This window comes from Lagopus muta, chromosome 6 (genome assembly GCF_023343835.1).
Source record: "Lagopus muta isolate bLagMut1 chromosome 6, bLagMut1 primary, whole genome shotgun sequence".
Classification (NCBI taxonomy): Eukaryota; Metazoa; Chordata; class Aves; order Galliformes; family Phasianidae; genus Lagopus; species Lagopus muta.
Genome location: NC_064438.1, coordinates 45,737,356 through 45,762,178, shown reverse-complemented (window position 1 = coordinate 45,762,178; position 24,823 = coordinate 45,737,356). Strand labels below are relative to the sequence as shown.

Here is a 24,823-nt window from a genome sequence, read left to right as displayed (position 1 = left end):
AAGCAGACTACATGAATATATTTTAAAATAGTTGCAATTTGTCATCAGAGGACTTCTGTGTGTATCGAGAGATTTGTAGAAGAATGAGAGGAAGCTGGAAACACGTTTCTGTATAAATGAAAATTTCAGGTTCAGTGAACTCTTGGCTGGCTGTAGATCATCTCAGATACCTTTGTGTCTTCATTGCTACTGACTGCATGTTCCTGTAGAACCCCACATAGCCACATAAAATCAGTTGTGGTTTAGGCTGCTCTGAACGGATGGTTGCTGCGTGTTCCCCACGACTGGAAGTTTGAGTATCTGAGGCATAGTGGCCAAAGACAGATCACTCCTCAGAACCTGGCTTTGTCCCAGATCTCCAGATGGGAAAGATTAATTACTTGCTGTTCGCTTTCCAAAAGCCTGCATGTTGTGATCTTAACATATCCAATTACGTTAGAGAACTAATTCTTGGACATCCCATATTTTTGAAGCATAATTATTTCTTAATCAGACGGTAATATGACTATTGAAGCCAATTTGTTGTTCCTGTTGGTAGTAGGTAAGTACTAATTCTCATGAGCATTTAGACATCCAGAGAAGGGTTTTCCTGTTGTTGAGAACGAGAAGAGAAAAAAAAAATCTTAGAATTCCTGAGGCAGCAGCAATTCTTTGTGCAGTCATGGAATGAGAGAGACCAGCAGTCCTAACTTGGACTGAAGTTTGGGCTTCACCGTGCTGTTAGTACCTGTGGCTAAATTTCACAAAACGCAGATAGGAACTAAGTTTGGGCTGTGAGTTAAACTACAGTCTGGATTGTGTGCTTCTTGTGAAGAGACTGCGCTTCAAACACAGTAAAGCAAAAAGGTTTTGTAGAAGAAAAGCATCACATGAAGAGTTGCTTAAGTCCACTACTATGCAGTGAATGTTACTGAAGGAATAAAAGGATCTTCACTCTCTCTAGAAGATCAGAATAAGGCCAGCTGGCAATGTTTGAACTATCAATTGCTCCCAAAGGTTTCTCAACTTGAAGACAATGCTTTGTGAGTGATTCCTTTGGGAATTAGGCTCTGGAGCTTTAAATTTGGAAGTTGTCAGAAAGGTTTGTCAAGTATGTAACTGTGGAAAAGGTCTTTCATTTACAAAAGGAATTAGATCATGAAATGGCTGTAGGGAGCTGTTAATTCGTCTGTGCCAAACATATGAAGTCTTAGAAATTTTGTGGGTAGGTGAATTGTTTTCTCTGGAGCGCATACAATTTTTTTTTTTCCTCTCTGATTCAATAAAGAAAAGTGCTTCTCTGAAGAAAGGGCAAAAGTTTACTGCTACATTATTATTTTATTTCTTTTCTGAAACTAGCATAACAAACGCATCCATGTAAATAATGAGAACATTGCTAAAGCTATTTCTAATTACAGATGATTCCATAGGGACACCTTCCGAGGGAGGGGAGATGGCTTCTGCCTTTATCCTCTAAGAAGCACTTCTGTATGCAGAGAGGTTCACTTCTTTTATAGGCAGCACTGAAGGCCTCCTTGTATACCTTTTTAGGAAACTTGTGGCACAGTGTGTGTCCTCTTAGTGCATGCCATCCCATTTGGGTCATCTTTTGAGAGGAGATGGCTCTGGTAATGGGACAGTTGGGGGCAGTCTACATCCTACGAGTTCTGGTGGTTCTTGATTTTGTTAGGAGTGAATGAGAAGTCTGAAAGCTTCAAACCCAAAGCTTTTTAAATCTTGAAATGAATGTTACTTTTCTTCCTTTCAGCATGGAGCATTGACCTTAGTACTCTTGTCTAGATTAAATACTAGTGATAAAAACGTACAGCCTCATTTTGCCAGAAGCAGCATTTAATGAAACATTGCCCAATCAGAAATAAAATGACTTGGTTCTTAAGGGACACAGGTGCAAGTGACATCTGAATGAAGCATCACTGCTGCAGCTGAGAATGCTCCTAAGGGCAGCACTGACTTTGTGGTATGCCTCACAGCACACAGCATGACACCTCAGTGGAGTGGAGAGATGGAGGAGTTTGCTGAGAAGAAAACACAAGACATTGCTATTTAAAGTGCTTAGAAAATAGTGGGATATAGAATGGCACCACCAGAAACATTACAGAGGAGACAGGAATGAGATCTGGGATAAGTCCTTGTCTGATCTCAGTTTTATCTTATTTCTCTTAAAGGCAGAATTGCCAGTGATGTGAAGAAGAGTCATCAGTTTCTTCCTACAGGCTGAGATTTATTTCTAGTATCTCTGTCTTGTAAAATTCTCCTTCCAATTCTCTGTAGTAATGGTGACTCACCAAGTAGGGCTGTTTTAAAGCTACCTCATTTCTTTACTTCACAGTGCAAACCTCCTCTGAAAGTGAGAGATTTGTTTATGGATATACAAGATGGGAAAATCTTGATGGCACTACTGGAAGTCCTGTCAGGACAAAAACTGGTATGTATGCAAGGAAGAGAAACCTATGTATCTTGGAGCTCCACACACTGGAAGTAACACTATATTGACATTCAAATAATTAGGGAGGATTTGTTCCCATGTCTTGCATACAATAAGAAGTATTTCAGCAATTATGTCATTATTTCTTTATGTTACAAGCTGGTGTCCTGAGCTGTAATTTAAATCTGAAGGAAATCTGTAACCATGAAATATGAGTGGTGTGCAATCATTGTAAATGTTCCTTTTTTTTTTAAGGATTTTTTTTTAAGGTTTTTTAGGGCTTGGATATGTTAATGTTCACATACTCTGAAGTTTGCTCAAGCCATGTTATCAAGGAAAGATAAATTTGCTGGAGAAAGAATGCTCATTGTGGTCATATGTTCAGAACCACCTATTTTTTAATATTCATGCAGTTTGGGCTGTAGCAGAAGCAGCACTGTTTCTGTCTGCATTCACATAGAAAGCTTTGACAGCAACATGGAAAGGAATTGGAGGGGAGACACATCATGACAATCACTGATCTATGTGCTGGAAGGTCAGTGAGGGAGGCCAGACTTGTGTTGGCAGCTGGGTCTTCCTGCATACATGATAAAAGCAGTGTGCCAACATGAAATTGCAGGGAAGCAGTCATGCAACAAATCTGTTTCATCTCTGCCAGAATGAAGGTTGTTGCTCCCACCTGCCTGTGCCTGCTAGCAAAACTGCTCATGCTTCCTAAATAGAATGATACAATTTAATTTAAGACAAAAAATGTATTATGATTTTTTTTCAGGTAAATTGGGTCCTATTACTGAACGTGGTTGGGGTTGATTACATAAACAATCAACCTCCTGGTTGAGGAGAAATGTAATATCTAGAGAGCAGGAAAATGGGTTGCTAACTGTGTTTTGCAGCAGCTGGGGCCAATCATATAGTTGAAGCACTTTCTGATCAGAGAAGATGGCAATACTTTTACTTTCTCAGTTTGATTTGCCTCTGTGTTTGCTGTTTTTTTAATGCTTTTTGTGAAGGGGTGAATAATTCCACCATTTTTAAACACTTTTTGGCTTGTTTTTTCTAGATGCATGAATACAAATCTTCAAGCCATCGCATTTTTCGTTTAAACAACATAGCCAAAGCACTTAAGTTCCTGGAGGACAGCAATGTGAGTATTTCTAAAGGCAGCTCTTAATCTCTTCCCTGGATGTATGTCACAAATTGTAGTTGTTGTAATTGCAACTAGAGTGATGCATGGCATATACATAAGAATGTACTGCTTTTTTTTTCGCACTGCAATTTACCTTAGCAGCAAGGTTAAAAAGCCACAGAAAAATGCACAAAGAGAACACCTACAGAGTGTAAAACAAGGATTATTTGTTCATTTCATAATGTAAAAGTTCAATAGGATTAAAGGACCAGGAACGCAATATTAAAAGGAAATTAAAAGAAATGCATGTAGTCTTTATGAACTGAGTATTAGAGGTGTTATTTCAATTACTTTGAAGGTAGATGGCTTTCTTTCCTTTTATCAGAAATACTTGCAGTATTACAAATCATGTATTTATCTAGTAAATTGCTGCAGCAGCTGATCATGAGTCAAAGGCAAGAGAAAATTAAATCTGGGAACATGAGATAAATGCATGATTCCAGGAATCAAAAGCTTGTAAGGATATAACTTTCCTCTTAGTTTAGTAGTACTGCAACATCACTTCCTAAAAATTGACACAGCTGGAAGGAAACAAGCAAGATCAGACCCTGTAGCTCAGAATGATTCAGTCCTTTTTGGATCTCTCCCATTAGAGCTTTCTTCCAAAGCGTTCTCAATGTGACCTGTGTCTTAAAAGCTCTCCGCTCTTGCAAAGCTATGTAATGGTGTCAAGAGAAGTCCTCAGCCATATAACAGCTTATTTATATGGTATACTTAGATCTTTCAGAATGAGGAAGAGAAAAATGGAACATACCCACAAAGAATTACAGCCTGCTTGTTGTACTGAAAGATCTTTCACTGAATAGCTGAAATAAACTTCTGCAACTTCTCTACCATAATGTTTAGGATAAAATGTAACTGATGATCCTATTAACTCCAGGGTGTAAATAAAGGAGGGTTAAGCTTCATAGGCTTGTGTGTGTGTGTAGGGACAAAACCCTGCCTCACAGAGAGTGCCGTATCAGTGACTAATGCCACCTTGCTGCTTTCTTTTAATGTGCTTAATTCTTGCTCCAGAGATCCTGTAGTAGTACTCATCAGACTGGAGGGTCACTGGAGCACCAGTGCAGGAATGAGTACGATGTGAAACATTAGTGAATATATTTCAGCTTCATAGATTTTGAAGGTTTCATCCTGTTCCTCAGAAGAGGATGTGAAAGGTCAGAAAGTTGTCTTATGTCTTCCAGATGTTGCAGTCCTCCAGTGGGGGCTGATTTGGCCCTAAATGTGTAGGTCTACATGGCCTGCTATAGAATTGTTAAGAAATATCTTACATGTTCTTAAATTTCTCAACAGTCTGCAAGATTATGCTTTTCACACAAAGCCAGCTAAGGCCTGCTAGCAGATGAGGTTTTTTCTTTCTGTTGATGTCAACACATTGCAGAGCTGCAGCTGAAGCAGGTCTAATTGCCAAGACCTCACAAGGTGACAATCCAGAACTTCACTGAACAAGGCCAGGCAGGCAAAGCCTTGGACGCAGGCAGCCTTCAAATTAGCTCTGCCAAAACAACTACTTTTCTATTTATTTCTTGTTTCCTTAAGAGTAAGCAGCTGGTAGCTTGTAGCAATTAGTTCAGCTGGGGCAGGTGACAAACATAAGCAGTAGTAAGAGAACAGGACCATCACAGAACAGTCTAAGGATGAATGCTCATTTCGGACAATTATTAAAATGCACCAAGTTTTTAAACTTTTAATGCTTTTAAAGCTTTTCTGTGCCAATTACTTTGCAGCTGGTAAGAAAATCTGAGCCTTGAAATATGGCAGCCAGAGGTGTCTTCTTGCTGGGATCAAAAACTGTTGTGCAAACCACTAGATAAAAAGCTATTCTGCTCTCCATTTTTCAGTTTAACCAAACTTAGTGAGAGGTAGTGATGAAAGTGCTGGCAAGAAGCCTCAGCTGCCAAGACCTTCAGTTAGATATTAAACCAGAGCGGGTGGAACCCATCAGTGTATGCTTCTGTGGAAATGGGGCAGCAGGGTAAAGCTCTGTGAAGTGATTCATCATGTATGGAATTTCTAAATAAACGATAAATGGGCTGTATGCTGGGCCCTGAGCGCCGCGTACAGTACTCACAGCTTCCTTGCTTCCTCTTTCCTTCATGAGCTTTGCCAAAAACAAGTTTGTTTTGTCTAAGAGAATAACATTCTGTTGTTATTATGTGGAAGAAACTTCAATGTAGGAAATGCTAGAGTTTGCTTGGATTATGCAAACCTATCTCCTGCTACCTGATTTCATCAGAACTCTTTGACAAGCAGCGTAAAGTGATATAAGCAAGGAGAAGGGAGATGCATAGCAAAACAGAAGTGAGCAGTTCTTACTATGATTTCAATTTTTTTAAGAGAAATGGCTTCAGTCCTATCCTTTTCCTCAGGTTTAATGTGCATTCCAGCCAATCTGTCACAATTTAGAAAGAGGAAGGCAGAGGAAGGCCTGCCCTCTGCTTGTTAAGAATTAGATCCACCAGCGAGGACGCTATCTTTCTCCATATTTGTACAGATGAAATATATTTGTAATCTTAAATGTACAAATGAGCTCACTGCTGTTCTGCAGACTTTGCTAGAGGTTTGGAAGGCTTGAGCTGAGAGCTCCATGAGCCGAGTGGCTGTGATCAAGGCACATTATCATTAAAAGAGATTTTAATCTTACAGCTGGCTGGTTGGTCAATGATGAAAGTGTTCCAGATATATCCAATGGTCTCAGTCCAAGCCAGTATATATTTTTGTATTTACGTTGTTTCACCTGAATTTGTCTCTGAATTTATTATCTCTTCTACAGGTAAAGCTTGTTAGCATTGATGCAGCAGAAATAGCAGATGGAAATTCCTCTCTGGTACTTGGACTAATATGGAATATAATATTGTTTTTTCAGGTAATAAAACTCGAATACTTTAATCATAAGTCAACAGCCTTCATGTTATCAGTCTATTCCAGCCAAGTACTATTCTTTTAAAATTGATTTTTAATCCTAAAAAACATAATTAAGCTTGCTAAACACGACCTTTTCCCTCCTAAGATATGCTAATTTTATACCTGCAGCTGTTTTCATTTTATTGGATCTGTTTTGGTGTGAATAGAAGGCAATTTAAGCCCTGATTTGACTTGGACTCGAATTAGCTTCAGATTATTCCTGTCCCTTCTCCCCTGTTCTTTCTCAGGACTCTGCTCCTGATTCTCTGGACCTGCACCAATGTCTCAGGTTTGGTTCCAGGTTACAGTTCATTTTCAGTAACCTTGTCTGGATCCAATCTAACATGGTGGCAAATTCCGTGCAGAAACAGTGATTTCTGGAGACTTTCTTACCATGGCAGAAGTTCACAACTGACGCAGAGAGCCAAATGAAATATCTTGAAGAGCCTGAAGTTTCAGTCCTGATAAAACTGAGTTAAACCTGAAATTTAATTTAGCCCCAGGCTTAGATTCAAACTGCTTCAATCTACGTGTATTTTGAGAATGACCTTCTAGACAATACCAAATTTTAATGAACAGAGAAAGATGGAGGGAAGGTTTCTGCAGTTCTTGTAAGACTATGAGGCTCTAATGCTCTTTCATTTTCTTGGGCTCATTTCTAAAACAGCTCTCTATTTTGAAGTGGCACGGGGGTTTCTCTGTGTGGCTGAGCACTTCAAACCAAACAGCACAGCACCTGTTTGGCCAGATAGACTTGGCAACAGAAGGCACGGAGGCATATGAAAGCAGTGTAGTGAGTACTTTGGACTCAGCTATCCATGCTGACCAAGGATAGGATGGGAATGTTGTTGTAGGTCACCATTTCTTAATATAAAATATTTCACTCAGTGAGCCCTGTGAAAAGAGAGAATGATTTCAGTTAAGCTAACTGCTTTTTCAGGATGTGGTTCTTTGATTTTTGTTTAACGTGAATTTGTTCTGTTCAACATTAACCAGTTCCATGCCCTTCCCATTTCCTGGGGTTGCGAGCTGGCCTGCTGCAGCTGTCACGTCTGTGCAGTACAAGTTGAGAGTTGTTCAGCAATGGCCCTGTTATCTTAAAAGTATGCTGGTTTGCCTAAAAACAAACATTCAGTTTTCCATTCACTCAGTATTAAATCAGTATTCTGTGTGTTTCACTTTTTATTACAGATTAAAGAGCTGACAGGCAACCTCAACAGGAACTCCTCCTCATCCAGTCTCTCTTCTGGACCCAGCGGGCCAGAGTCGGACACATCATACCCCAGCACTCCTAACGTAGAAAGAAGCATGTCTGTCACAGTGAAGGATCAGCGAAAAGCCATCAGAGCCCTTTTATTCTGGGTTCAGAGGAAAACCAGAAAGTAAGCAAACAAGCTGTCATAAAAAACTGTGTCCTGCCTGTCCTGTTCAAGCGGAAACTTATCTCTCTTTCCTAATGTGCCACCCTGGCAGTGGGTTCTTCTGGCTTTTAAAGTCTGCAGGCATAAGAGACCTACAGGTAGACATATCATTGCACATGTGTCTAAAGCAACCATCTGACCTTGAAGCAGGCTGTGTTGCTTCGTGGCTTGATGTTAAATGTTAACTTGCGCTAATCTGTTTGGCACTATTTAAAATAGGATTGTTCCCTCTTCCCCCTCCCTGCAACTTCTGCGCAGTCTATTAGATATCTTTTACTAATTAAAGGGTAGGCGTAAATAAAGGTTGAAATGTAGAAGGGGAAAAAACCCATAGTGAAAGACTTTAACAACAAACAGCCTTTTAAATTAAGCAGCAGTCCTGAGGGAGTTTCTATGTGCCTAGAGTGCCTAGAATAGAATTTGTGTTAGAAGCTTTGTTTTTCCTTTGAAAACTGGTCAAATCTTAGGTTGTTTCCTGAGAATACATTAAATTTGGGGTCCAGTTCCATTGATCAACATATCTCTCTCCTCTGTAATAAAAAAGCAATTCTTTCACCAAAACATTTTGATCATTAACGCCAGGTAGAATTGCTGTCAAGTTTTTCAGTGTAAGATATCCAGTGCGCATATAAATGCTTGGCATATATTTTACATATGATATTATCAGAAAAGATGATTGCCAGAGATAAAAGAGGGCGTGGGTCAAACTTACTAATAAATGTAGGATAGCTGTATATTCATCATTTTTGTCTGTTGATAGCTTTGTTTGTCCAAAACCTACATGTGAGCATAGATGTTCTATATAGAGAGCTGAAGATAGAAATTTACATCTTAAGTGTTTGGTCCTGTGGACCTCATCCCTTGATTATCTCCAGTGGAGGTAATTGTGCTTGTTGTGCAGATAAACTTGCTCCATTGAGATCCGTAGTTAATTGCTGCTAATGCAGACCACATAGGAAGCACAGTTTTACTCTCAAGGTAATGCTGATAATGACATTAACAAGGAGGAGACGCAAAGAGAATGAGAAAAATTAAAGTCTTAGACTTCTTATCCTAGTCAAGGAGTACAAATTGAAACATTTAATGGAGAAAATTGCTCTTGCAACTGAGCTATTAGAAGTGTAATAGTGTCATTATAGTTGTCTTCACCAATGACTTGTGCAGGATTTTCTATTCTGGGGCAGCATTTCGTTGCAAATTTGTTTTTTTTCCTAACACACCTGTGATCTGTATGTATGCTGGTGCTATTTGCATTAGGCAAAGTACAATTTTCTGCTATCAAAGGCCAAATACACAGGAAAGTGAGTCATTTATGCATATGTTTTTTAAGTACTTAGGGTGTTGGCAGTCATCCCAAGCTGTGGCATGAGAGTGCTGGAACACAGCAGACATGGGAATCGCACAGGCATTTGGTTTTGTGAATGTTAAATGTGGTTGCTGAGTACTTGAGGGCTTTGTTTTCACTAGCTGCTTCCTATGAGCAGGTTGATATCGGTTCTTGACTGCACTGACCCAGTCTATGAATTCTTGTGTTTCATTGAAGTATTTTGTGCCTTTTGATTGATGCTGTGACTTGTGCAACTTTCAAGAATCTTTGAAAATGGTGATGCTTTACTTTGGATTTTTAACACAACTGTCATGTAAACTGTATGTGATTCTGTTTAGATATGGTGTTGCAGTTCAGGACTTTGCCAGCAGCTGGAGGAGCGGCCTTGCCTTCTTAGCTATCATAAAAGCAATAGACTCCACTTTGGTAGACATGAAGCATGCATTGGAAAAATCAGCACGAGAAAACTTGGAGGATGCTTTTAGCATTGCTCAAAACAAGCTGGGTGTTCCTAGGCTTCTAGAGCCAGAAGGTAAAACATTTACATCAGCATTATTGGGTAACATTCAGACTACCATGAGTACATTAATATTGCATTGGCATACCTGCCGCAAGCCTCCCAGAGATTGGATTATTGATGTGATTGGTGTGTGGTACTCATTGATATGAAAAAAGATTTGGTCACTGGCTGGTAGTCAAGTGGTTCCAGTCACGCTTGTCCAGATACCTTACCATAATTTTAGCTATGTGCATTGGTCCAGGTTAGTGATTAGATGCTACATGACATCCATATTGCTAGTGGGCATTAATCACTGTCCTGCTGAGTGGAGAGATGTCTCAATGCAGTAGCAGCATTTCGTAATGCCTGCAGTCCATGGAGGCAAAATGTCACTTCAGGATGAAGTGTGTGAGTCACCACACCAGGAAAATGGGTGGAGACCAAGTGTGTTTGCATTTCCCAGTTACTCTTCTATAATTCATGTATATAGTATGTATATATAAATACGTGTATGCAAAAATATATATATGTGTACAGATAAGCATATGTTTACAAGTGGAGCTGATTCTTACCATGCTTTCTGCTGAACTCTATTACACAGGTGTTAAGCCTTGAGTTTATGATTGAAAGCACAAACAACCAAACTGTGCTTTATGTGTCACCTGTTAGAAGAATAGGTTCTGCTAAAAATATATCTCTGTGCTGTCACTCAACAAGATCACTGTCAAGTCATAGCAACATATATATGCTGTAAATTACACTTTCCAGGTGGATGAAAAGTGACCTTGGTCAGGGTTCAGTATGTGTTTGGAAACAGGAAAAAAAAATTAATGTGAACAAGATGTTGAGAATTCTTTATACTGTAAACAGTGAAAAGGATTCTACCATCTCTAATCTGTCAGCAGAAGAAAAGTGTCGCTGCTTGTCATAAAGGCAGATAACTGTCTGGCAGCCTGTGCCTCTGCGAAACTGCTTTCAGGCCATGTGTGCTGACGTGCTGTACACCTCCCCCCACAGATATAATGGTGGAATCCCCTGATGAGCAGTCCATTGTGACCTATGTGGCCCAGTTCCTTGAACATTTCCCAGAGCTGGAGGGAGTAAGTGTTTATTCTTATGCCGTATCCCTTTTTTTATTTGCTTTGGTGTAATTAATAAGGACAGGTGTTGTGTTTATCTTCTGGGTTTCTTTCTGAGCTGTTTAAAATAAGCCACAGACTCTGTTGTAATTTTTCTCGGACTTGTTAAGTCTGGTCAAGTGAGATTTCACTGCAGATTGCTCAGCTGCTTCAGATAGAACTCTGCATTTAAACATTTACATCCAATTATAGCTTTCAAAGGTCAGAAATATTTACATAGGCTCTGCTACTTTGCCATCGTTATTTCAGAATAAAGTGAAGTTTATCCATTCATCTATGATTATTTGACCCTCAATTTGATTCTGAATTCAAACTTCTCAAGTATGAGGGTCTCAATCAATTTGAATTTAGCAGGTATTGTATCAGATACAAGACATTACAGGCTGAATCTTGTCAATAAAGCTGTCAAAGGCCCTCATGTGTAAGCATAATATACATTACAGCTTAAGGGCTGGGGCTTTAACGAAAATCAAAAGCAAAGAATTGAGGAGCAGTCCTCGGCAGGGACTGACAAAGGTCCTTTGGACAAAAAGATGATAAATTTAAAATGTAGCTAAACAATAAGAGACTTTAAACTGGAGAGGAAATGAGAAGTCCTAGGACCTTGGGAAAAGACCTGCCTAAAATGAAAAAGGGTGCTTGACAAACCTGGTTGAGCACAGTCTTTTTTGATCTGAAAGAGTTTCCAAGGAATTTAATTTTTTTGTGCTTGATTGCATGTACATAAGTCATGATTCTTACATGAGAGCCATTCCTTCTCATTTAGTGACTGAAAGTTCCAAGTGTTATTTTGTTTCATAGCTTATGAAATTGGTGGAAATTACTAAAATCACCAGAATTAAAATTGTTATGATAGTCTAATCATGATTATTAAATTAGATTGCCATTAATATTTGTCAGTCTTAAGACTTTTGGGAATTTTAATGGCAAAAAAAGAGCCTACCTATTTATTTATTTATTGTTAATACAGTCCATTGGAACTGAATAATCTAGTAGATTAGTATGTTTCATGGTAGATTTAGTGCACTTGTTAGGTTTACTTTACTGCCAGGTTTTGGGATTGAGTCAAAAAACCGAAGTCAATTGTTTCCACAAATGCAGCAGGGAGAGACAAAAATACTAAGAACTGAGCAGTAGGCTTGTCTCCATTCTAATCTTCCTGTACAAGTGGCTTTGTTCAACTCTCTTTACTTGCCAAATTGATTTGCCTACTTTTAAAATACGTGTGTAATTAATTGGCCATTTGCAAATTAAAGGGGCAGTGGGTTAGTTTCTGTATCACTTGGGAGAAGTAAAATGATATGTGAGGCACGATTTGTTTTTTAATGGTGTATTGTTACTTATAGGAAGACTTTACAGACCCTGAGAAGGAGCTTCCAATTGAATCTACGTATGTTCACATCAAAGACACGCCTTCAGAAAAGGAAAGCAAAATCTTGATTTTAAGGGAAAGTGACAAAAATATGTACACTGTTAATCATGAAAGGAGTCACCCCGCTCCTCCAAAGGTTCATATTCATGACACCCCTGAGAGAATTCTGTCAGAAACTGTTCCTGAAGCATGTAATGGCAAATTGAATCAAGTGTTAGACGATTCTCAGGAAATCTCTGAAGATGAGCCACAAAGGCCAACTTCACTGAAAATTACAGGATCTGTCAGTTATGAATCAAATTCCTCCTGGGAAGTTCTTAGTGATAAGTTGGTGCCAGGTGATAGTGGCATATCTGATGATGCACTGAAACAGAGTGATGACCTTTCTCCAGCTGTTCTGACTGATCAGAAAAATTCCGTTGACTCTTTTGAAGACTATTCTGAAGAATTAACAAAAGAAACCTATACTGAATACGACAATGAAACAAAGAGCCTTTCAGCCAATACTTCTTCTTTAAGTCCATTGTCTTGGACTTCAGGTATACTTACAGATGAATCTATAAATAGAGTAGAAGAGAGCAATTCCCAAAATTCAATTATTTTACCAGAAGTTACTTCTAAACAAGAAGATACACATAAGTATGTTCTTCACCTTCTAAATGAGGAAGTGCTGAAACAGCCAGAAAATGAACGTACAAAGCAATCACCTGTTCTGGAGACAACAGAAAATAACCATTGTTCATTGAATGGTTCTAATCTCAAAAGCCAAGAAATATCTACGCTGCTAGAAACATCTGATGACTCTCTCTCAGATGGACCCAATAATGAAGAAGACTCAGACAGTTGTGATGAAGATGAGTCTTCAGCAGAAGTGCTACTCAGTTCTTCGAAAGTGTCTGTAATACCCCATGATCTGTTCTATTATCCACATTATAACGTTCCCATATCAGCGGTTTTGGATGCTTATGTTGAGCCTTGTCTTGAAAGATATGATACTGAAAATGACAAATCTTTTTCTGAAACAGTAACAGATATTTTACATGAGAAAGGGATACCGGCACAGGGCTACAAGGAAGATGATCCAGAGCCAGGCTTAGGGAATAATGATGATGTCCCTTCGTTGGAAATGGGTACTGAGAACGGAGAGGAGGAAACAGTAGATATAAACAGTCATAGCAGTTCTTTCTATGAAAAAGAACTGCCATTACTAATAGGAGAGATAGAAATTGAAATAGACAGCCAAAAAGCCACCGGCAATGAAGATTCCATAATTCTACAGCATCCTGAGGTATTTAACTTTTTATTTGCTGTATTTCTTTACATATGTATGGGGGTTAGTGCCTGAACTCAAGGATTTCCTTTCACTTTGCTTGCCATGTGGAGAAATAGATGACATGTACTTGGTTTTCTGCCTCGTTAACGCTGTTTGCCACAGCCCTCTACTGGAAAGAATGGAATTGCAGTTCCCTGAAAAGATCTTGCATTAACAAGTGAGACTGAGCAGTAATAACACTGCAGAAATTTGAATTTTACTCATGTTTTAAAGTATTTTGAAGACCCTTTGTAGCTCCTAGGCAGAGAAGATTATGACAGAGTGTTTAAAGTAAGTTTTAATGAAACGAACAGGAAGCAATATTGTTGATATAGAAAAGATAAAGGATTTTTTTTTTTTTTTTTTTTGTCCAAATCTAGATAAGTTTGTCTGTGAAAACAAACCAATTTGAGTAGGTTAAGTCATGTGAATAAAGTGCAGACTTACCTAAACTGGAGGAGAAAGAAGGGCAATTTCTGGTAATAATTCTGTGTTTTGTATTAAGGCAAAATTGTATATCTTCTTGGAAACACTGATTTTGAATTGCCTTACACATTTTCTAGCATAGTAGTGACAGTGTTGTCTGGAATGAATATCCACTTAAGTACTTGAACATTACTCTGTTGCTTAAACTTGGTTTGGTCCTAATTTATTAGGACAGTGAAGTCAAATTGCTGTTATCTCCAACAGGCTAATTGGAAACAGATTTAAAAAAAAAGAAAATCATAGTGCATTACTTGAGAGAGCTGAGTCATGTCATAATTTCTTATGTTTAAAGAACTACCAACTAATTGCATGTAATGATGATACTTTACAGTTCAAGGTATCTGAAATTATTTTCAAAATTTGTGTTTTTTTCTCTTTAGTAACACTCTCAATCTCATACAGCATGTAATGTAGCATCTGAGTAAGTTACACCACTGAGGTATTTAAGAAGTTAGGGAACCAGTCTTGTCTGATGCAAAACATTTCTTATTTTCAACAGGCCATAGGAGACAATCTGGATGACTTTGCAACAGTGGGAATAAGACTGGAAGAAAGTAGTAATGGGCAGGAAAAAAAGGAAAATATGATGGAAGCAGAAGACTTGCAGATCTCAGAAGTTGGGCATACTGCACTGTTAGATGATAAACTGGAAGAAATTGCTAATAGCCAGGAATTGACCAGGTATTTTGTATTGACATTGTCTGAAATGTATCTAACTGATAGGAATGATGCACTTCTAAAGGGCACTGCACTTCTAAAGTATGTCATTACCATCAAATATTTCTTGTGGACTACTTCTAGGACTCATTGGCTTCTTTCTGTGTTTCTCATAAATATATCAAGTAATTGGGTGCAAGTGGGGTGTGATTTGACTTTGCTGTACAAACTTTACTACACAAAACCAACTGGAATCCCAATGCATTTAAACTTTAGATGAAAGCATTACCTCCTTTGTCAGGCTTGTGTTCCCTGTCGCTTATCAATTCTTTTTTAACTACACAACCATAAAATCTCACTTGCTATAGGACTTGTGTAAATCTAGGGGATGTAAAAGGTGCAAAAAATATATTAGATAATGTTTTCAAAGAAAAAAAAATCAAATTTGAGCATTTGGATTTTTTTATTAAAAAACAACAACAACAATTTAAAGTTTCCCAAAGTTATTCCTTGTAATGTTAACAATAAATTCAAATCCATATTCTAAAACACACGACACGTTTGTATTTTTGTGTAACTAAAACTAGTGTGCATAATTGCAGTGAATTCAAAGCAAATCTTCATGAATTAAAACACTTTGCTTTTATGTATGTTCCAGAACTTGTGGCAATGATTCCAACATCTTTCTCCGAAAAAGGTTTCCTGATTCTTCTGAGATGGTAAGTTTGTAGAAATTGACCTTTCTATCACTGTTTCATGATTTCTCCCAAACTCCAAAAGTTCAAATACTGTCAAAGGTTCTGCTCTCTATATTCTGTGATAACACAAAAGCCCAATGTTTTCTAAGCATTTTAGTGCTTTATTCTATAACAATTTAAACTGTTCTTGAACTCTTCCAAATAAATGAAATGACATCTTACTGATCCTTGGAAAAGCCCACAAAGTGCTATTTAATAATCCAACTAAATATTCTCTAACTTTGAGGTTTACTCATCACTGTATAGCTGAAACACTTCACTTCTTTGAAGCCTCCTTTATCTGCAGATCCGATTTCTTTTAGTTTATGCATTTTGTGTATGTATGTGAGCATCCTGGTCAGAGCCTTGCAAAAATGTGGAGTGTCTTTTGGATGCACTCTTTACCAAAGAGGCACTTTGCCACTTCTTTTGTAGTAGTGATGTAGTAGGTTCTCTGAATAACAGCAGCTAGCCCTTGAGGACACTTAATTGTAATGTGAAACTGCATCCTTTATCACAGATGTAATTCATATTGATTTCCTGCAAGCACACTATACATCTGAGCTCTGGATGCTTTTTCTTTTTTAACTCATAAGGGGCAGCAACAGCAGTTCGGGTCTGCTAAGCAAGGGTAGGAATGTGGCTTTTCAGCACGAAATAAAATGTGGGCCTTCTTCGATTTGTAAAGAAAAGTTGCTGACAATATTCAGGGAAACCAATGTTTCACACAGGAAGTTGTATGAATGGGGAGAGTTCTTGGCGTTTCTGATTATGTACCAGACTGTGATGGGGGATGCATGGGTGTGGGATAAATTTAGGAGCACGCTTTCATTTTATTTGAGTAAACATTAGACGTACTTTGCAAAGAATGCATGCACAACTACCGGTGTATGAGAGACTGAATTTTATTTTCTTTTTATATCATCTATTTTTTGTTACTTGTTTCTTTAAGGAAACCTCTGGTAAAAAGGATCAGAAGATGACAGAAATGGGTGAAAATCTATTGATCACTGGGTGAGTAGTTCTTCAGACAAAATCTTATGCAAGGAATCTATAACTTCTAAGTAATTTGTCAGTGTTACAAAGGGAAATACAAATTAACAGTAGTAGTAGACCAATGGTACATCTTATGTACTAGCTCAGGGTCAATATTTCCCATAGGTGTAAGACACAAAACTTCTTTGTTGCTCAATCTCTCTCTTTAACTAAAAATGTCTTTTCTTGACTTGAGAGGAAAGGCTTATCTGTCTAAGCAAGACTGTGAACTCTTTCCCCACACAGTGGATATTTCAAACCAAGAACAGAGTGGGAGGACTTTCTGTGTGAGGCCTCTGGCATTGCTGGCTCTTTCCAAGTTTAGAAGCCTATCAAGACGGTGTTTAGCACCATCAGTGCTTAAGTGTTCTGTTAAGGCAGTGCTTAACAGAACTCTTGCCTCTCCTAGAGCACCTGTGAGCTTCTACAACTTGAGTGTGTATGTTTAGTTTGGGCTTACAGTGCTGTGGTGGATCCTGAACTCAAAATGTGTATCCCTTCAGTATGAGTTTCTACATATCTATTTAAGAAATAAGCATTACCTCCCTCACTTGATTACTGTACGTTTTTCCTCGATTGGTACTGAATTAGTACCATCTTCAATTTCTAGTTAAAATGATGGCTGCTTTTAGCTGTAAAAAGCACGCAGAATAGCAAATGCTTCCGTTAAAATATATATGTGAATAGCTGTCACAGCAATCTATAACCACTGCTTGCTTGCAGACTGCTGCAATTGAGCACGTTTTGTGTAATATTCATATGTATATGTTCAGTACATTAATTGAGAGAGAGGGACGCCCAAGCCAGAAAAAAAAACGGAGGTTGTAATTCTAGAGTTATCCTGCAAACTAACAACCTGAGTTGTTCGTTTGTTTCCTAAAGTGTAGGGCAACTTGTTTACCCTTCTATGTATCTGACATGAAAAACTCTAAGAGTAGCTGGTTTGGAATCAGTATGTCAAGTCTGATACTTATATCATATAAATAAAATACTGGACAAATAAATAAATGTGATACAATTGTTGCTCAAAGCCATGTTTATTGCTCTGAAAGTTAAAAAATAAAAAAGTATCTTTTTGACCAATGAAAATCAGCTTATGTCAAACGAACTGTTTCTGCATGTATTTTAACCACCTGAGATCCTGTCCAAGTCTTCAGAGTATTAATTGCAGTTTTTAGAGTCCTTAGGAACACCTGCTAGAGCTCATTATGCATCCTATAGCGTAGCTTGGGTTGCAACCAAGTAGGTTGAAAGAGCTGATCAAACTGCTGTCTATTAGAATGCTCTCTGATCTTTAATGTAAATGTTTACAGTTTTTTCTGCCTCTTGACAAATTCTCTCTTATTTTTAGGATGAAAAAGGACATGGAAACGCATGAGATTGCAGCACCTCCTTGCCAGACTCCAAGCATTGAGCAATCAGAGCTATTCTACTTCATCATTTTCCTCTGGGTGCTTGTCTACTGCCTTTTAGTCCTTCCACAGCTTTTTAGCTTCAAAGTGTGATCTCTGTGAGGTGTGTACAAATAAAAGACGGTAGCTTCATTGCTTTGTGTATCTACATATAAGTATGTTATTTCAGGTGAAGCACAAGCAGAAATATAGGACCTGGTATTTGTATTTACTATCAGGTTCTCATCAGTTCCTCTACTGTTGTGCTATGACAATGTCTAAGCACATTTTATAATACGACAGTTGTGTAAATATATATAAAAATGTAGCTGCAATTTTGTACATTTGTGCCTTGCTTTATAAGATGCTAAATAAAAATGGATGATTATCAGTAGAACTATGAACAATTCAGAGCTCTAATCATCAAAAATTATTATTCTGGCTTCATTTACCTGTGAAGGGTTCAACACCAGTGGAAGACTTGTTGTTGGCTTGCCCATTAATCTGGTCCTCCTGAAAGAGCAAGGCTTGAAATGCTCTTTTTCCATGGAGTTCTTTGAGAGAGGTGGAGGTAGAGCAGAGTTGGAGTTGAGACTTCTCGCTGCAGGAATTTAACTATAATCCTATATAGTGGCAATCCAGTGGAGCAGCAAAATCAGGTAGAGGGTTATTTGTGGAGGGAAGATTGTTTTTTTAGGATGTAAATTCATTTTTACTCGAAACCTGTTATGCTTAAATTGCAGGAACAAATTGGGTGTGGAGCAGTGGGGGATCGTGTGAGAAATCTTAATCCAGATATTTCTGTACAGAGTACCTGAAGAAATACACTTTGTATGTTACTGATGGTGGCAATCTTTGAGAAAGATCAGGAACAGATAGGTGGTTTTTGTTTGTTTGTTTTTAATACTGTGAGACAGTACCTCTGTTGTGAGACAGCATCTGATTCCTTTTTTCTGATGCTTTTATTTACCAGATCATGTGATCATTTTTGTCTTTTAAAGATGCAAAATATGACAGGTAGTCTAACTTCTAAGGCTACTGTTGAAGCACAAGTGCACTGTTATGAAAGGGTTAGAAATATTCTTTAAGTGTATAAATCAATGACGAGTGTAAAACTCAATATAGATAAATGCTGACAGCCTTTGTTTACTCTCTAGTTTAACTGGATAGACTTCTGTGCACAGACATAGTTAAGCCATTTCTCTTAACTTTTAGCCACATCAGCAATCACTTTAGGGTATTTGATTTAGTTTTCAGCCAGAGAAAGGGTACCAGTGCACTACAGGATGAAAGAGAATTCTTCAAATTCAGTTCAATTGCAATAATTTCTTAGTTATCAATGGAGATTATCTGGAGTTCAATTACAGTCTTTTTGGAGAATTTTACCACTATCAGAGTTCAGTCAAGGAGAATCATTTCCATTTTGTCTTCTCTCTCCTAAGAAAATGAATTGGAAGGAGATCTTTGAATGTCTCACCTAAGCCACTGGCATCCGTAAAGAATGGAAGAGTGGGCTATTAACTTCCAAGAAGGAGAAAACTCATCATTTTTTTCTTCCCTCTTGCTAATAGTCAGTGGCTCAGGCAGCAAAATGAGCAGTTTAAATCTCAGAGAGCATGCAGCAATTGTCTTGATCACTTCATCCAATCTTTAAGCTAATGTATACTTTCCAACCTGGCCTGAGAAAAGATGGAGGTTGCTTCTACTTTCTAAAGTTGGTGAAAATAATACTAAATAAATCCATGATACTTGGTATTTGGCTGCTTTCCACATTTGGATTTGCCAGGTTTGTTTTTGTTTGCTTGTTTGTTTGATTTTTTTACTCTAGCAGAAGCAGTCTACCTTATTCAGCCATTCTGTGGGTAAGAATGTCCAGAGTAGAAGAATTACAAATAGTACTGCTGTAGTCAGCTGACTGTGGAAACAGACTGAACTCTGAAGGAGTTCTGCCATTATCTAGAACTGAAAAAGAAAAAAGAAAATAAAAAAAAAAGGACAACTGCATGAGCAGCAGCTCCCCCCACTTAAAATGAATCTAATCCCTCAAGTGCCCTCTCTGTTCTGTAAATGTTGCTCCTTGTTGGTCCTTGTGTGCCATTCTTAGCTTACATTATAAAAGCCTGACTGTGAAGTGTTCATTGCAGCAAAGGGTTTTCTAATGTGCTGACTGGAAGACTGTCTCGAGGCATCTGAGATTTTAAAGGCTGGTGGGCCATTTTTATCTCACTAATAGATATGTGCACAGTCTGAATAAGGAGGTTTTCCCTGAAAAAAGGCCTGGATTTTTAAGTGCTAAGCTTGAAGTGACCTCATTTGATACTTTGATTTAGTAGCAGAATTCAGATATATATGGGTACTGATCTGTTAAGATCATTTATAAAACCAGTTCTTGATGAGCAAGTGCATGCATGGTGCGGTATTGTGAAGTGTAAGTGTTGGGAAGTGCTTGTAGATTACTGGATAAAAGGGTGTTTGGTGTTCAGAGAAGCACCATTACAGGCTGCAAAACAGCTGTAACAGGATGTTTCAATGTTACTGCTGTTTAACTGCAAAGTGTTTCATTGAGATTTTATAGAAAGTGCGAGAAATGGTTTAGTATTAAAGACCAAAGCCTGCTAAACGGTTATGGGGCAGATGTCTTACAGCTGAAGAAATGAGTTAAGCAATCACTTCATCTACAAACTGAAATGAATGCAGCCTTTGCCAGGTTGTAGGAAATGATCAGGGCAAGTTCAGATTGCAGTTATAAAAGAAAAAGAAAAGAAAAGAAGACAATCACTTTTTCAATGCCGTGAATATTTTTGATAGATTGAGCTCTAAAATGTATTTTAATTGAGTTTCTAGATTATAATGAATGTGTCTACAGAATTTTATGCAAAGCTTCAGAGTTCAGCTGTTTTAAAAAGATGTTTTTTTTATATAGCGGTGATTATTTTATCTATATATTTAATAGAACTGTAAAACCATTTTAAGAATACCTGTAAAACTATGTGTATGTGGTATGATTATTTATTAATTATGACTCACAAGAATGAACATTGAGCTATGCATCAGTTGGAGCATCCATTTGGAAACAGAGGAAGATCTCTTGCTGAGCAGTAGACTTGAAAGACGTGGGAAATGATTTGAATGCAACTGCGTGATTCGTAGAGCTGCATAGCTGTTTATCATTTTGTGATGTTAACTTTCATAAGTTGCAAATTATACTGAGTGATGAAGCTTCTTTCTTCCATTAAAACTTCCTGAGGCTGAAATTTCAACATGTTAATATTTGGTGTTCAACTCACTTATTTCCTTTACATCTTCTGATGATAGTCACTATGATTTCTTTATCAAAGTAGTGAGCCATGAATTTACTGGGGCCCAGGGTTTTTTATTATTATTATTTTTCTTTTTCGGAGCTTTTGGTACCCATCCTCACATAATCAGAGCTTTTAGAAGAGGAATTTGCCCAGTGTATGTGCTCTCATATTCAACCATCTAAGAAGATAATTAGTGCATTATCACCCACGTGTAGCTTTAAGTACTTGGGAGTCCCTTCTCACCAAGCACAAAAATGAATGCATCAGTGATGTGTTCAGTTCTCGACTTCTGTGAAAGTCAGTGTGACACATCTGTGTGCTAAGCACACCTACAGGATCTGGCCTTGAGGGAACTTAACTTACATCACATAGGCCAGAAGTAGCCAAAGCCTACGCATTGCCTTGGGGCTAGGTCCACAAACAATGCCACAGACTTCAGTTAACCCCTTTAAATGCATCGCATTTGTTGCACAAATTATGTAGGACCAATCCCCTACTTCTTCTAGGAAGTTACCATCCCCTACCAGTTTTGATTAAGAAGACAGCAGCAGGAAACAAGTGGCTGGAACGCAGAGTAAGGTCACAGGTTAGAATGTGCCTGTGAAAGTTCCCAAATCTCCACAGCCAAAAGCTCTGACCTGACAAAAGTCACCCGCTGATTTCCACTGGGCTAGTAGATGGTAAACCTGAAAGAAGGAAAAAAAATCCATAAGTGTCTGTATTTCCATGTTGTGCAGTTTTTTTTCTCAAGTAAATAACATCAAATTCTTCCCCACCGCATGCCACTGATGATGCTGATTTATAGACATCTGACTGATGAGTGTTTATAATCCAGTTTTGTACATAAGCAGGGTGTGCACGAGTGCAAGCTGCTACCCCACACTCTGCCATGGTGGAGCTATGCATTCCAGAGGACAGGATTTATATGTACATTTAAGGGATATAGGAAAAGACATATTCTGAATGGGAAAGCTTGCTTACTCTGTCCGTCTCTTGACACACTACTCTATAGCTCACAAAAGGCAACAAAAATTAACCTTTTATTCTCAAGTGCCGTGTCTGTTTCAGGGTTATCTTAACTGAAATTGTGGAATAGCAAAGCATTTCTTTCTTCCTCTGAATATGAGACGTGGAAAGCTCACTTCCACCTCAGTGGCACTTTTGATGACTCCTTTTCAGACAGCTGCTACTGCTGATAATGGAAAATGAGAACGGTGTTATTTTCTCACCATGAGGGGAATGTCTAAGTTTATGTCTCTGGAACATAAAATTGGCCCCTGGGTGATTAATACAATTCTTTCCTCATGAAAAGGTTAGAAGGGGCAATAAAAATAATTAATTCGACCTCAGTGAGAAATAGTAAAAAATAACATTCCAAGAAAGGCTGTGTTCAAGTCAGGTAATATTTTACTGCCAAAGTAGTTTCATTACTTTCATTGGGCCTTCCTGGAATCTCTTTGATTCACGGAATTCATTTGCTCTGTGCCCAAGGAACCATTCATACAGTGCAGCTCTGATCCACAGCTGTCACTAGACTATAACAGATAATCGCCAGTGTTCACTTAGAAATGACTGGCCTAATTTAATTCAATTCACTTTCAACTTACATGCTGTTTGTTTTGTAGAGAAACAACTTTTTTTTTTTAATGCTGAATAACTTACAATTAAATATTGTAAATCAAACACATCTTTTTATTACAGCCAAAAGAATTCAACCTCTGCTTTTGTATTGAAGGATGTTTTAGTTTCCATACCACTTCATGCTATTTTATTCTTCTGTGTAAAAAGCCAAAAAAAAAAAAAAAAAAAAAACCCACAACAAAACCAACCCTGTTTTACCCTAATCAATTTTACCATTCTTACTAAAGTTCTTCATTTAAAACAATCTGTAAAGTTCTAGTTTGCTAAGGAGTTAAGTAGGGACATAAGTGAGGGATGCCATATTTAAAAAACGTTATCCTTTGGCAAGTGGTAAGGAGTGAAGGTTATTTGAATGAGAACAAATGCAAGGAGTGCTTGTTTGGTATCAAAAGGCTGAAGGAGATGCATTTTTGTGTATTTTAAAATACATTTCTTCTAAATGCTTTCAATCAGTGGTATGTATTGAACACTTGCATTTGTTGCTCAAAGCTAATTTTTGTGAGAAAGAAATGTATTCTTGTGTATAGTTGGTACAATAGCAAAGAAAATGTTTTTAGAAACTGCTACTCTGTGATAAGATTAGTATTTACTAGTGAATAGTTCCACTTTATTTTATAAAATCTCCTGTTTTGAAATAAATGGACAGGCTTCCTGTACATAAAGTGTTACCTGTGAGTTTGTCCTTTTCCTCTCTGTATATTATCAGACACCTTCCTCTCTGCATATTGTCAGATTACCATTTTGTTCTTATTTTGCATTTTAGTGCCCAGAAACTGTACCCACTTTTTGGTAGAGAAGATCTCATCAAACAGAGCAAATTCATAAAGAGCACTTTTTTCTCACCTACCTAAAGAGTGGCTTTTAATTTTGGATGAGGAAGCCAAATTTTTATACCAGTCAACAAATGATAAACTTAAAATTTTCATGTTGATTATTTGTTACTTAATTTCTTAATGTGTGGAAACTGGTATTATAAAGGTAAGCTTTCTAAACCAGTTGTGCTGAATTATATATTATTCTTAATATTCAATTTATCTGGCCTATTTCTATGTAAGAAGCTAAGTGTTAGACCAGTGAATTAGTAACTTACTGGGTGCAGAACTGATTCATATTTACTATGCTCCTCTCCCTACACCTCAATTCCCTTTGCAGTGTATGAGCAAAGGAGAATAATCAAAGTGCAACAGAGATAAAATACAGTTGAGAATCAGACAAGTAATCTGCCTCCAGAAATACAGAACTAAACATCATGAAACTGTACGGGGAATGGAGTGGAAATGCTTATTTTCTAACTAAACTTAAAGGCTAATAGCTTTCATGCTTTAGGAATGGTAAATGCTCGCTACAAAATCAAATTACCTCATGCACTTTCAATGTGTTTCGCACACCTCTTGTTGTTGCTGGTACTTATTGGCCAGCCTCCCCCACACTAGTGCTTGTAGACAGTAAGAGAATATTCATAATGCTATTGACAATTTGGGAGGAGTATGCATTTTTACAAGAATCTAGATTCCAAAACGTAGTTCAATTGCAAACATGGCAAGAGTAGGAATTGTTGGATTTGATTTCTTTTGCGCTACCACAGGATATAAATCATCTTGATTGCAACCGCAAAAATAATCTCCCTTATCCTTTCTGTGTAAACACAGTTTTGGTAGCTCAAACAAGATGCAAACGATGCAGAATAGGAAACATACCTATCTGGATTATGACAGCAATACAGACAAGCATGGGTGTCATTTCAGATAAGGAACCAGTCTGCACATCGTGCTTTTGTTGCAGCCCAGTCCTACTAAGGGAAATGTGTGGTCACAGGGTATGGATTCTGGTTGCTCTCTCTGCAATGCTTACTTGACCTGACTGGTAGGTAAGAGCTAGCAGAGGCATGGGTACCTTCAAACTGCTGGGTAGATATAACAAAATCTTAGACTTGAGCTGTGAATTCTCTTAAACAATAATAACACGTAGCCAGGATAGAAATAACAA

The 24,823-nt window shown here is 37.9% G+C and overlaps 1 protein-coding gene across 1 annotated transcript in view; it reads left to right on the top strand.

Moving 5' to 3' along the window:
- CLMN (calmin) overlaps nucleotides 1–23,020 on the top strand; it is a 71,249-nt gene extending 48,229 nt beyond the window's left edge. Inside the window, exons 3-13 of the mRNA XM_048948994.1 lie at nucleotides 2,330–2,425; nucleotides 3,486–3,569; nucleotides 6,388–6,480; nucleotides 7,710–7,900; nucleotides 9,605–9,798; nucleotides 10,783–10,865; nucleotides 12,251–13,564; nucleotides 14,574–14,755; nucleotides 15,390–15,450; nucleotides 16,421–16,482; nucleotides 17,855–23,020. Of these exons, the coding sequence (XP_048804951.1) occupies nucleotides 2,330–2,425; nucleotides 3,486–3,569; nucleotides 6,388–6,480; nucleotides 7,710–7,900; nucleotides 9,605–9,798; nucleotides 10,783–10,865; nucleotides 12,251–13,564; nucleotides 14,574–14,755; nucleotides 15,390–15,450; nucleotides 16,421–16,482; nucleotides 17,855–18,008 (2,514 nt within the window). The 3' untranslated portion in view covers nucleotides 18,009–23,020. The remainder of the gene's footprint in view (nucleotides 1–2,329; nucleotides 2,426–3,485; nucleotides 3,570–6,387; nucleotides 6,481–7,709; nucleotides 7,901–9,604; nucleotides 9,799–10,782; nucleotides 10,866–12,250; nucleotides 13,565–14,573; nucleotides 14,756–15,389; nucleotides 15,451–16,420; nucleotides 16,483–17,854) is intronic.
- Nucleotides 23,021–24,823: the final 1,803 nt, after the last annotated feature.